Here is a 14609-nt window from a genome sequence, read left to right as displayed (position 1 = left end):
GTCCCTTAACGGGTCCCGTCCTTAACACCAGGTCAGACCTGGCGTTAAGGAAGGGACCTGCTAAGGGACCTCGTAGTAGGGCGGTAAGGGATTACCGGCACCGGTGCCCTTACCGCCTACCGTGTAATGAGGCCCATTTACTTCAAAGTGATTACTTCAAATTACTTTAAAATATATATAGTTGTGGGTTAAGGGGTAAAGAGGTGGTGGGGAGGAGTTTGGGGAAGGGTAAGCAGTGAACTGGAGGGAGGGCATTGAGGAACCCTCCCAAATAAATAATCGAAGTAAATTGTCAAAGTAATCACTTTGAAGTAAATTAACTCTAAGTAATTCTTTTAGGCAAAATAACATGGAACAGCGTAACTGGAGTACAGGGAGGGAGACATACATGCAGGAGTCATAGGCCAGGGTGAGCAAGTAGGAACTTGCAAATCAGGGAACTTACTTATCAAATCACACCATCGCTTGTCATGTTTTGACTTGTATTAATCACGCCCATGTATGTAGTCTATAAGTATCCACCTCCTTCGCTGTAATGAAAGGTAAAGCACACATTCTTTTATGTTTGAGCTCACACTGCCATTAAACGATGCCATGCCATTTCCACACTGCTTCATGTATTCGCCAGCCACCCTCTCCCATATTTAGGCAATTCTAGGTTTGGAGGATATTTGAGGTAGTGCATTGTGGGTTCACTTGTACGGCTTGCAATCTATAACAACAGTCACTTGGACTCACCATTCTATATGTGGCCAAGCAGGTATGTCACTCGATGACAGGTTCACTTTCTTGTCCCCTCCAATGTCCCTTATGTTTCCTGCTGTCTATTACCTTCATCTTTTACAGAGTCCACCTGTGATTCTGTGCTCTCTGACTGTTGGACTTGGAGGTCCCAGATTAGGCTCCTGGGGTTTGTCTTGGGACCAGGGGAACCAAAAGAGGCACTGGAGATAATTTTCAAAGTGGCCCCATATTACACATTTTCAGCAAGCCCAGCCCTTTTCCAAAGGGAGAATTTGGAAATGCCACAAAAAAGACGCCCAGGGCGCAGAGGCCTACTGTCATGCCCGCGCCACTGGCACATGCATTGGCAACCATCATGGACTACTTGGTACTCATTTATCCTCCTAATGCTCCTTGAACAACTCCTTTTCACGCCTTGGTCTTTTATTTCCATTTGCTCAACTTTGGTTCTTTCTTATTTTATTCAATTAACTACATTTACCATAATGCACCTGGCTACAGTCCTCAATTCCTGGCTAGTCTCATTCATCGTTATTGGGACCACAATCCTCGGAAGCCCTAGCGGCCAGTGCTGCTTCCACCTGCTCAGGACCAGAGAGGGAGGAGGCAGATTGTCATCAGGTGTGCTGCCACAGGTGCTGTCAATTAGCCTGCCTCAGAACAGGGCAGGGCTGTATAAAAGCAGCTGCCTGCAGGAGCACAGTGTCTTGCATCTTGAGTTCTCCCCGCTCCTGTTTGCCTTGACCCTTTACTTTGTATGCTGTTCCTGTTGCTGCATTATCCTGTTTTGTTCCAGTGCCCTTTCCAGGCTCCCTGCCTTGCAGCCGTTCACGCTCCGCTGCCTTCTACCTACAGCCCTTGTCCTCTGGGCTTCCTGCCTTGCAGCCTATTACAGTCCTCTGCAGCCCTCTACAGTCAGCGGCCCTGCTCCTCTGGGCTCACTCCTTGCTGCCCTGCTCCTCTGGGCTCCTTGCCCTGCAGCCTGCCTCACTCTGGCTGCCTACAGTCCTTGTCCTCTGGGCTCCCTGCCCTTCAGCCTACCTCACTCCGGCTGCCTACAGTCCTAGTCCTCTGCAGCCCGCCTTGCAGCCTGCCTCACTCTGGCTGCCTACCGTCCTTGTCCTCTGGGCTCCCTGCTCTGCAGCCTGCTTCACTCCGGCTGCCTACAGTCTTAGTCCTCTGCTGCCCGCCTTGCAGCCTGCCTCACTCCGGCTGCCTACAATCCTTGTCCTCTGGGCTCCCTGCCCTGCAGCCTGCCTCACTCCGGCTGCCTACCGTCCTTGTCCTCTGGGCTCCCTGCCCCGCAGCCTACCTCACTCCGGCTGCTTGCAGCCCTTGTCCTCTGGGCTCCCTACCGTGCAGCTTGCAACCTTCTGCTGTCTCCAAGCCCTTGTTCCCTGGGCTCCCTACCTTGAAGCCTGCACCTCTTCGCTGCCTACAGCCCTGCTCCTCTGGGCTCCCTACCTAGTGGCCCTATTCTTTTGGGCTCTCTGTCTGTCGCCTACTACTAATCTCTCTCTGTCCTGTTCTTCTGGACTCCCTGCCTTTCAGCCTACTACAGTCCTCTGCAGTCCAATACAGTTTGCCTGCACCTAGTGCCACTCTAGACTGCAGACCTGCTTCCTACTTTGCAGCCTTCTGTTTTCCTGACTGCTGCTCCTTGTTCTCTTCCTTGAGTCCTCTGTACTCCACCTTAGGTTATCTATTTCAGTCTAACTGCCGTTCCTTCATTTCCTTCCGCTAGATTGCTCATTGACTTCGTTTTCGCTGGATATTTCTGTTCTTGTCTTCTCATGTGTCTTATGTAATCCCTTTGTACAGAGCTTGCCTGTTGGTTTCCGGCAGGCAACCTCTGCCCCTTCCCTTGTCGCGTTTTCAGTGTTACAGACACCCACTGCTGTTGTTCCCAGCCATGAGCATACAGCGTGGGCCTCTGTTATAGCAATCTGTGCAGAAGGCTGGAGTTTCCTAAGGTTTGTGGAACACTCTTCCCCATTTCAGCATACACCCCAAGAGGGAATCCAGTTTGTTTGTACCTTTGTATCTTTTACCCCTTTTGGCTCACAGCTACTGTTTCCTACTCTTCTTTCTTGTTGAACTTCCTGCTGTGTGTGCTTATCTGCTACCTTACCTCAGCACAGCCACCCAAACCCTACTTGGGTACCCTGTGCCACTCTTGACAGAGTGCCATTCCTGACACCTATGGGAAATCTCCAGAGTTCCCTAAGGGCCAGTCCACCCCTGCTTGGGACTCAAGCCCATCTCACAGCCACACACATGCTGGAGGTACTGTCATGTTGAAGAATGGAATGGGGGAACTATTTCAATTGGCGAACCCTTATGTGCTTCTGGGTTTGTTGCACCGGTAGGACCTTCAACGTACTCTTAGCGAATACGGCAAAACAAAACAAGGATTTCCATATTCTAAAGCCCCACAACAGACATTTGACAGTTCTCTACTGACATAGGCAAAAATAGTGTACTCCAACTCCATATAACCTAAAATTGCCTCATTACACCCATTTGAGATCTATCATATGCATCATTTGAATGTCATGTCCAGAAGAAGCTCGCTTAGAACAAAACATGCATAGGCAATAAGCAAAAAAAGCCAATTGCTTTGTTTGTCTTTGAATATAAACGTATCAATTGTTTAATGCCGAGTTTCCTTTATTGATCTTGATCTTGTTTAGCATTAATTGATTGGTCATTTACAATTGGGCAGGTGCATATTATCTTTACAAACACACCAGCACTGTCACAACAGGCAAATCGCAATCCACAATTTCATGGTTGGGAGCATACCGCAAAGTGCTCGCCGCTGTGTACCCATATCCCGCAGTAGACTTTCTAGTGTAATAGCTAAACCTTTAGGGCAAAGTGCAGAGAAGGCTGTCCAAAATTCCTGAGGTCCGATCCACTAGGAGCCTCATTTCTAAAAGTGCACAGCCATCCAAGGCACCCAAATGGGCAGATCCCTTGCTGTGCCTCACCGCGTGCCCTGCACAATCCTTACTACATCCTCCCTTTACCCAGCCAGCTCTTGTCTCTACCATCCTTGGCGGCTTGGCTTTGCCATCCCGGCACAGTTGTTCTGGGCATTGTCTTGGATCAGTAAACCATCATTTTGGCAAGTCACCACACTTCAAAGGTCTGCTTGAGCACATCTTAAGGCCATCACACAGCCAGTCACTATTATTAGTACTACCCACAGAGTACTATGAAACGGCCCTAATGAAATACTGTCTACTACTATGGAAACCACAGAATTTCCCTCCAAAATATGTATCCGATCTCTGATCTCCATGAGCTTCACCGACAGACATCGAAACTATCACACACACCACCGCGCTCTCTAAGCTTGTCTTCTCTCTCCCAACACTTGACAGTCACCTTAATCTACACCCTCCTTCCCTTTCCTCTACGTCCATCCTTAGTTTGATCTTCTCAAACCATGGCCTGGACCTCCAGCTGGACTCACAATACTCAATCCATGCACGCCCCGGTGCTGTGAGGACGCTACAGCGCTGAGCTGGTGCAGTACCCACGCAATTAGACACTCATTTCAAGATGCAAATGGGATCCATTGGGCCGTCTTCCCTTGCGCTTCAGCAGATGCACACAATGGAAGTTGCCAGCAACTGGATCCTGCAGAATCTCTTTGCTGGGGCTTAACACCATCTCTCGGGGTCCACGGAGAGTTGGGGGTTTGGAAACATGTTTTGGTAGTGGGGCAGCTAAGCCATCGATGAAGCTTTAGCACCGGCATGGCACGAGCAGGCAGGCAGTGGTGCATGTCACAGCGTGAGCCTGCATGCAGCAGACACAGTGGCACCGCAGGCGCACACCTCCTGCACAGGTCAGGCACACTTAGGGGATGCAAACCCAAAAGAAGGATTGCATTCAAGTGAATTTGTATCTGAAATACTTACTATGATTGCTTTTCTAAAGTGTATTCAGAATGGTATTTTTCGGGAAAATGCCTATTTGTGTATTCATTACGTATTGTGTCCTCAAATGATCTTTTTGAAATGTGATTGGTTGAACAGTAAATGAATTAATGAACCATTGTAGCAGACTTTTCTTTTTGATGAATCAAACATCCAGACGCACACAGCTGAGGGTCATAGTTTCAATGAATATAGTAATGCAAAATAATAAACTATGTTTGCCTTTGAGAGTCTGGCTCTGTCTGGTTAGTGACCTTTCTTGTTTTGTTCCAGGAGACTTCGAGCACCAGATATGAAGGTCCAGACAGCATTGCAGACCTACAGAGCCTGCGTGCTCCCGCAGCGGCACCACCCATCACAGACAGCAGCGGTCCAACGTACTCAGCACCACGCGGCGATATCACACATAGCTTCAGCTCAATGGCTCCCTCTCCTGTGCTCCAGCATCCGGTCTTGCTGGAGTGTAAGGAAGCTCCCCTTCCAGACCATGAGCGTGCACCCGCCCACGATGACAGACATGCTTTCACTCAGCATCTCTTTGACAATATGGATCCAGTGGGAACAGGCCTTGCTTCGTTGGGGATCAGTGCAGACAACCCTAACATGGAAGCAAGTCATTTGGTGTTGTCCCTTCAAGGCTCGGTTGCACCAAAAGGAACAGCCATTGTTAAGAGCGAATGGTCCAAGGATGACCCTCTTACAAGCTTTACAAGCTTGTGTGCATGGACAGAGCAGGAGATGTTGCTCGCCGATGGGATGACCTGCTCTTTGCCTTCAGAGCTTATGGACACAGCTCTTCCCACATTGCTAGTCACGGGGTGTTGTGAAATAGTGTCTTGTACACAGGACGAACACGTGGCAGGCTACACGCTCAGCCCCCTCAGAACCTCACCAGAACAGAGTGAAATCCCTACAGGCTGGGGGGACTGCTCTAAAGGCTGTCAAGAAACTGACAGGAAGGGACTGGGAGGACCGCCATCTCCCCAGAGTGTCCTGGAGCTGGGAAGCACCTCTGACACGGCCCCCAAACCCACAAAGAAAAGAAGCTTGGACATGGTGAGGAAGCCAACCCAAGTGGAATACACTGACACAAGCAGCGACGATGACCGGCTTGTGATAGAAATTGAGAACTGATAAGGATATGCAGGTGGTCAATGCGACGTGCTGAATAGTCTATCCATAACCCACCTTCATACATCTGTGGCACACACATTGCTCAGGCTGTCTCCTCTCTTCAGGACTACACTGAGGGCAGAGTCTATGGACCTGGCCCATGACTCTTCCTCTGATATCCTACAGTGGACCGTCACCCAAAAATGTTGCTGCCCCTTTTAGGGGCCTTTTGTGTGCCATAAAGCTGCGAATTGCCCAATTTATTGATATTGCAAAGTGGGAGGGCCACACCTTCTTTCTTGGATACTGTAGAGGGGGATTTCTGTAACCGTTTTCTTTAGGAAGTGTAGCGCTCGGTGACAGGTGTTCTAGGCACTAGGTGCCACCTTCGCATCAAAACCTTCCTTTATGAAATGTGGTTAACAAAAGGGCAGGGAGCCCTTGGGAGTGGACATTGTGGGCCCCTGGGAGAGGACATTGTTGGCCCCTGGGAGAGGACATTGTGGGCCCCTGTGAGAGGACATTGTGTGCATGCTGTAGTTGGCTTCAGTGCATTTGGGTACTTACTAAAACAAAGGGGGCAGGGGTTCTGCTGCCATATGCTTTGCCTGGTCCCAGCATCAGAGGTGAGTTATGCGCTCTATGCCATTTGTGGCTTCCTAGTGCGGGTGTATGCGAGAACCTGACCACACATTTGCTGTTACTTAAACTAGAATGAGCGACTCCTGTACTATGGCGCCTGCACCATAATAGTGTATGTGGCTAGCCTGGGAACAACAGGGACAACCGGAAACAAACATAGCTGTCTGAATGAAGGGTGATTAAAAACAGCATATTTTATAATAATGACATAATTATAAGGAGCGGCCCTCCCTTAATCAGACATGTGTAGGGTGGTGAATACATGCCCAACATGTCTAAAATCCTGAGCAGGGGAGATGTCTGTCAAATTAAGAATGAAGTATAAAGAAAGCATTTAAAAATTCGATGAGGAGCGCATACATTGTAGGGCGAGGAACGAGTAATTAGCACAGGGTGGTATTCCTACACAGTGCACATTAGGCAGCGTGGTACTGCTACACAGTACACATTAGGCAGCGTGGTATTCCTGCACAGTACACGTTATCCAGCGTGGCACTCCTACACAGTACACATTAGGCAGCGTGGTACTCCTGCACAGTACACATTATCCAGCGTGGCACTCCTACACAGTACACATTAGGCAGCATGGTACTCCTACACAGTACACATTAGGCAGCGTGGCACTCCTGCACAGTACACATTATCCAGCGTGGCACTCCTACACAGTACACATTAGGCAGCATGGTACCCCTACACAGTACACATTAGGCAGCGTGGCACTCCTGCACAGTACACATTAGGCAACATGGTACTCCTACACAGTACACATTAGGCAGCGTGGCACTCCTGCACAGTACACATTAGGCAGCGTGGTACTCCTACACAGTACACATTAGGCAGTGTGGTATTCCTGCACAGTACACGTTATCCAGCGTGGCACTCCTACACAGTACACATTAAGCAGCGTGGTACTCCTGCACAGTACATGTTATCCAGCATGGTACTCCTGCACAGTCAGAGATCAAAGTGAGAGGAAACTAAAAGGTACGACGTTCCCTTAGTTTATGTGACCTGGTGTAACCTTCCAGGACAGTAGAAACGGCCACTTTCGTTTTGTTTTTTACTTCTCCTTTGCTGGGGATTCAAACCTAGGCACTTCCAGTAACAATCCAGTGGCACAGCTCATTGCCGATCTCGCAGGTGCTAGATTGGTTGTGTTTATTTGAATAGATTGCTTGGGACTTAAAGTCGATTCCCAAGCAGTCAAAGAGCCCAGTTCGATAGCGATTTGCGAATTGTTGCAGGCGCAGCTGTGTTTGCAGGTAATGGGAGTGGTGTGTCCCTTAAGAGATGAGATAACATGGTGGGTGATTGGAAGCGGAGGCTGCATAAAGCTGCATGCTGAGGGCACCAATGACACACTAATAGTGATCATTTGGGTGCAAATTCGTTCAGTGCGTTTTCACCAGTCATGCTAGAATTATTGTGAAACACAGCATTGTGGGGTGGAGTGGAGGAAAGAAAGGACGCAGGTGGGGGTTTAAATTGGGGATGAGATGGAGCAATGCTGAGCATCTTGGGGTAAAGGGAGCAGAGAAGGGGCGGGCAGAAAGGGGTGTGGTTCAAGCAATAGCAGCTTTATCTCATTAATAACAACCTTCTACTTATTTCTAATAACTTATAAATCAAGGGTTCACTGCTCCCGAATCTTTGGGACATATCTAGTGATGTTCTACAATGTGACATCTTATTTATGCATATATAGGATAAACAAAAGACGCTGATGAGACACATACCTGCATTACTCCTCGTGATACAGGGAAGTATGTATTTAGTATTGTGTCCTTCATTCCCACATCTCACAGTTACTGAGTTGCCAGACTACAGCACACTTACGGCATAGATCAAATTGCTGAGCACCTCCCCCGATCTCTAATAAGACCTGCATAATTTACCTCTATTAACTGTATGCCTCAATGACTGCAAAACAATAAAACCTACATACAATTTTTCTTTTCGAACCAACCCAGTTTAAGAACCTGCAACTGTAACGTTAGATATTGGTCAATTGTACTGGTTTTCCTTCTAAATCCCAATTGGGCCATAGATAAGATGTTATAATCAATTGCTCAGTTAATTGTCCATACACCATATCTTTGTTATGAAGGTCCTCCAGCTGGTGGTGGTGGTGGCTCTTGGGGAGGAGGGATGGCAATAACTGATGCCATTTTCAAGATGAGTGGCGCAAAAGTTATAAGCCATCCAAAAATTGCTTTTCCTCAACCCTGTAATGCAGAAATAGGTACAGATGTCCTAGGACATCAGGAGTGTCCGCGAACACCACAGGACTGCCCCAGGACATCTGGAGTGTTCGTGGACCATCGGGGGGTAAGAAAACCCGTTTTTTGGCTTCTTAGGGCCATATCCCATCCCCACCTCCCCAGAGATTGTTTGTTGAGTTTGACAAGTGAAATGCTGCTTTAAAAAAATAAAATTCACCACGCTGTCCGCGGACCCCAAAAAAGCCCACGAATCCGGCCGGGACCACGCAAAAGTCAGCAAATTTTTGGGCAAATTAGAGGCCAGTCCGCAGACAGCAAAACCAATCAGAGGCCAGTCCGTGGACCGAACAGGGAAGTGAGTCAGCGGACCGGACATAGATATCACTAATTTTTTTGACTTATGTTTTTGTCGTTTAAAAGAAAACTACTGGACGGATTTACACCAAATTAACGAAAGCACGCTTTCGGGACCAAGCCACCGCTCCTGCCGCAAATTTGGTGAAAATCCGTCCAGCAGTTTGGACTGTAGGCGTGAGCAAAGTTTTTTCCCTTTATGTCTATGGGGAAAATATACATTTTAGGACCCCCCCTATAACTTTGCCCCCCTTAACCAAACCTCACCAAACTTTGCAAAAAAGTTCAGAGTGGGCCATATACTTATTTTGAAAAGTTTTATGAGGATTCATCCAGGGAGAACAAAATTATAAGCCGCCCAAAAAGTGCTCTTCCTATGGGATTAGCAACTTAACCATAACTACACAGCCACTACTGTGGCTGTGTAATATATAAAAGTCAAAATGTGTTTGTTTGTGGCAGGATATGTGACGAAGCGTTGTTCCTTATACAATTCCACACCGTTTCACCAATCTGCATCACATTTTGCATAGTTACCTGTTAGGACCCTCTGGACATTACTGGCTACATGACATATGGACACCCCACCCCGTTTCCCAGATTTCAGCACAAGTCAAAATTTGTGGGCTTGTGACTTGGCAAAGCGTTGTTCCTCATACAATTCCACACCGTGTCACCAATCTACACCAAATGTCGCATAACCTGCTAGGACCCTCTGGACATTATTAGCTAGATGGCATTTGGACACCCCACCACTTTCCCTGGATTTCAGCACCTTCACACATGAGACGCTTGCCTAAAATCAGCAAAACATCAGTGCGGTCGCACAAGGACTGGTCCCGACACGAGGAACAAAACCTGAGGTACAGGCCCTAGGGTTCACGGTTTCCAAGATATTTGCACCACAATGCACTGCAACGAACTGCACCATGCCAGGGTCAGGCGACAGGTGGAGAGAGAGCACCGAAGGTCCCAATATGCAGCAGCACGCCAACCCTCGCCTCCCCCAATGTCTGCTCTGGGGTATGTCAGCCAGCCACACGCGCCCATTCTCAGTGCACTTTACTACAGGGTGCAAAGCACATCAAGCGATAAGCAAATCGGAACAGCGACCTACAGGATCAGTGTAATCATGTCTGTCTGAAGCTGGAGAGGCGAAGGTGAAGGCAGGTAGCATTCCAGAAGTTTCCAAATTGTTGCAGCATCGGGTGAAATTATTTTTCCAGAGGATTTTTGCGAAATGGTGGCATAGATTACAGAACTGATACTTAAAGTATGTCTAAATATATCGTCAACTCATACAAAACACGAGTAGCTGTGTGAACGAGCTGCTAAAACATTTTCTGTCAATGAAATTATTAATCAGATTCAGGATATGCTTCCAGGCAAAGTGACGAAGTACAACTCAATCAATACGGTGGTGGATGCCGACAAAGCTGTAAACTATCCAACAGAATTCCTCAACTCAATCGACCCCCCCGGGAATGCCACCGCATCACCTTCGACTTAAAGTTGGGTCATCAATAATACTGTTACACAATCTTGACCCACATAGGCTGTGTAATGGCACAAGGCTATGTGTTAAAAAATGGATGCCGAACGTAATTGAAGCGACAGTGTTCACCAGGAAGGGAAACAAAAAATGTTGTTTATAAAAAAGCCTCACAATGAACATGTACTTTAGTAATATTGTACTTTAGGTCCATAGTTGTTGACACTGTCAACATCATGTCACCGGTTTATGGTCTTTACATCAAATTCTTTGCATCAAAACAATTAGCATCAAATGCATTTTTTTTAGGGGACTCCCCCTCACGCCCCAGTTTTTTATCCTTTAGAATCCATCACAACAAAAATGAGCCCTTTACTCCCCAAAAACATGCATTTGATGCATATTTTTTTGTTGCAAAACCCTTGATGCAAAATAATTCGATGGAAAGGTATTCGATGCAAAGTCCAGATACCCATGTCACCCATCATGTGCTCAGGAATCTCCATGTTGCTCTCAAGCACATTTAATGTTTCAGAATTACTGTTTAAGAAGAACAATAAATTGTGTTGTGTAGACTTTATAAAAAAACATTTTTTAAATGAGAAATAATCAGAAAATGTAGGGAATATTTCTTTTCACCTTTCTTATGGAGCCTTTCCGAAAAGTGTAAAGCTACCTTAAGGTATTTCTAACAAATAATACCTACAAGAAAATTAAATCCTGGGCAACGCCGGGCATATCAGTGAATACATTGATAAAGTAAATCAACCTATGACAGCTGGGCTTTCAAGTAATCCGCCTATTAAAATATATGGATAATTTCTGCCCATTTCCAAGAAGCTGGAACAGACCCCAATCTCATGACTATATTAAAGACCTTAGTCAAATCAGGGGACTATATAAAAAAAAATTGTGTTCAATGGGATCAGCTGGTCTATTTGGGCCAGGAGCCTTTCCACTTTTTAAGGCAGCAATTGCCAACGTAACTTACTCAGTTGAGAAGTGTTTAGAATCCATATTGTAAGGGGTATTGATAGAATCACTAGACCCCATTAGTCTCCCAATCCGATCATACTCTTGTATTACATTAATGTTTATCTAAAGCAGACAGGGACCTACATTAGTGATGTTTTTCCCATTTTCTCATGTGTGATTTATTTACAAAATGAGGGCGATGTATTCACTGATTGAATAGTTTATGCACTCAGTGGAGAGTGATTTATTTACAGACAGCAAATTATTTGCAAACTGTGTCAGAGAGAAGTATTTACAATATGCAGACTGGATGCAAACAAGACCACCTGAGTGACCCAAAATACATTGCTGCAGGGTCTCGGGATGTTTGGGACAGTCGAAGCCCACTTCAGGCCAAGCTAAATACTGTATTAGGCCCCACCAAGCACTTAAGCAAAGCCCAGTTCACACAGGCAGCGAACACCTGCAGATAAAAACATGAACATCTAAAGAAATATTTTTCAGATTCCTGCAGAGAAAAAATTTAAATCTGTGAGTAAATCTGAAAATCTAAGGCAACAATGGTGAAAATAGTTATTTTAATTTCTCAATTTAATGCTAAAAATAAAACAATATTCTAGAACAGAGGACGCATACTATATATTTCTAATGCTCAATATTTCCGAGTGTTAAGAAATCAGAGCCTCCTGTGTTCCCTGCCTCTGTCCATGACTGCTCTCCTGTGCCAGCACCCTGGCTCGAGTCACCCCACTTCCCTTCATGGCACAGAGGGATGTCTCTCTATGTGCAAGTGCAGGCAGGGCAGCGAATTCTGAATGCAAAGCAAGAACATCTGCAGGAAAGTTCGCACAGTTTTGTGCTTCCTCCTCCCATATGCCACAGTAGTGGCACGCGTGCAACAGGTTGCGGAGCAGGGGGCTACAGCGCAAGCCGGCTCATGGCGGGCATCACTTTTCAGAATGCACATACAGCAGTGGTCTTCAAACTGTGGGGCTGGTCCCCGTGGGGGGTATCTGCAGGAGGGGCGTGAGGCTCTTCCAAAAGGGAGTGCAGTGACTGATTTAAATAGAAAACATAAACAGAAATGACATCTAAGCGGGCACAGCAGCAATATTTTTACTCAAGGGGGGGCTTGGCAAAAACTTTTTACTCAAGAGGGGCTCAGCATTAAAATGTTTGCATGCCACTGACATACTGAAATTTAAAAATGCCACTCTGTTTATTTTGTCTGCGCAAAGTCCACACATATGTATGATCTTCCTGGATCATGGCTCCTGTACAGATTTTAATGGTTTTCAGATGTATTTTAAGTGTTATTCGAAAAGAGAAGTGTGTACTTTATCTCTTGCATAAGATCATGCGGGCATTTCAACACTTCAGTCTGAAATCGCTCACCATGCCTTGGGGTGACTGGGAAAGAATGCTAAATCGATTTCATAAGTGCTCGTTTAGAGTTTCAGCTCCCCCGCTGGCTACCTTTCTTTGTTCTGCTGAGCGCAGATAGCAATCAAAGACAAGAGTCACCCTGCTTTCCGCACTGGGCTGTGGGGGCGGTGGGGGCGGTGCATATGCTTGGTGATTAATGAAGTTCAAGGTGTGGTGCATGTTATGCAACCAAATGATACCATCACTGCAATTTGCATCTGGAAATGTGTATTCTCCTTTACAATCCATACATCTCAAAAACACAGGCGGGCCCTGGTGCAGGCAATTCTTTAGTCTTATTTCTTTCTTTTTCTGGGGCATTTTGGTTTTGGTAATCTGACTTCATTTACAGGAGACATGAAAACTACAGAGGATTAGCTTCAAGGATTAAAGGAAAAAGCTAAGAATGAGTTTCCTAATCTACGGTCCGTGTCACTTAAAACATGACTTTTTCAGCCATTTGGGAGCAGGAAAGAAAAGAGACAATTTTCCAAGACCTCTTCCCATTGTTTGTGTGAACGGATATATGCTCCTGCAGGAAAACAAAACTGCAATGATTGGATTTTCCCCCAAAAACATATTTGCCTTTTTCCATTTTTTTTCCTTTGAAGCCCTTAAACTGCACCACATCAATACGTTTTTGATGTTGACGTATGCAGTCCTGTCTGGGGCAATCACATTGTGGCGTTGGTGTGGAAGTTGCGCAGGACTGAACTTTGGCGAAGCTACCTGAAGGGTGCGGATGGCTGGTCTCTGGCTAGAGATTGCATGGAAGACGAAAGAGGACTTCCAACCACACTGCTTCTTCAGCTTTCTAAACGATTCCGTGGACCTCCTTGTGTGAGCCTCCTGTACTCTTTACATTGGCCTGCGGCCGCCATGAGCTTTGCTGTAGTCTTTCGACTGAACGTTTCCTACTTTGATGTGGTGTGGCAGTTGGTGCTGCGTAATGATGTCGTGGTCTTCACCCAGTGACTGATGGGATGATCATAGTTTAAGATCTGTCAAGATCAACGTGGGGGAATTATTGCCCAGGGAGCGAGACTTGCTCACACCTTAACAGCATTCGAAGGGTTGGCTGACTTGTACGGGAGAGTGGCACTGCGATTTTCCACTCCAGTGGCTGCGCATTTTGTACCCTTGGGAATTATGTTTGTAAAGTCGTTTAGCTTTGTTTTGATGTTACATTCCTAAAGAGTCGTGTAATTCGAAATGAGAAGCAACTCGTTGAAAATAAATATTTATATTTCTATGTTGTAGTACCGGTGAGCTGGTCCTGTGTGTGTGTGTGTGCCTGTGTGTGGACCTCAGCCTATGTTTAGTTGTGGCTTTTAGGTTGCACTGTTAGCCCTGCCAATAAGCCAAAACTGTTGCATGAAAACTGAAGACAGGCGAGCAGTGGCGGATCCAGGATTTTAAAAAGGGTTGCGCAACATCTGTGACATCTCAAAACTGGCACTTAGGATGTGGGACAGTGAAGGGGGCAAGAGAAACCGGTGGCGGGGGCAAGGGTGAAGATTGTTTTCCTCCAAAATGGTGCATTTTCCTGTATTGACAGCACCCTTCATTTATTACAAAACAGAATGCATCTATACATTTCGAAGCAGAGCTTGGGATCCAATATGGCTTTGAATAAGCAAAGAAGTGTACCTGCCAGTCCCTTTTCCTCATCCCAGTACTTACCTTTAAGGT

General features: G+C 46.4%; 1 protein-coding gene across 1 annotated transcript in view; it reads left to right on the top strand.

Moving 5' to 3' along the window:
- The window catches only part of ZNF831 (zinc finger protein 831), a 1263335-nt gene extending 1249166 nt beyond the window's left edge, over window positions 1-14169 (top strand). Inside the window, exon 7 of the mRNA XM_069651045.1 lies at window positions 4968-14169. Within this exon, the coding sequence (XP_069507146.1) occupies window positions 4968-5828 (861 nt within the window). The 3' untranslated portion in view covers window positions 5829-14169. The remainder of the gene's footprint in view (window positions 1-4967) is intronic.
- The last annotated feature ends 440 nt before the right edge of the window (window positions 14170-14609 follow it).

The sequence above is a fragment of the Ambystoma mexicanum genome, chromosome 3p (genome assembly GCF_040938575.1).
Source record: "Ambystoma mexicanum isolate Mex_15411 chromosome 3p, UKY_AmexF1_1, whole genome shotgun sequence".
Taxonomy (NCBI): Eukaryota; Metazoa; Chordata; class Amphibia; order Caudata; family Ambystomatidae; genus Ambystoma; species Ambystoma mexicanum.
Note: the sequence above shows the minus strand (reverse complement) of the source record. Positions and strands in the feature narration are given on the sequence as shown.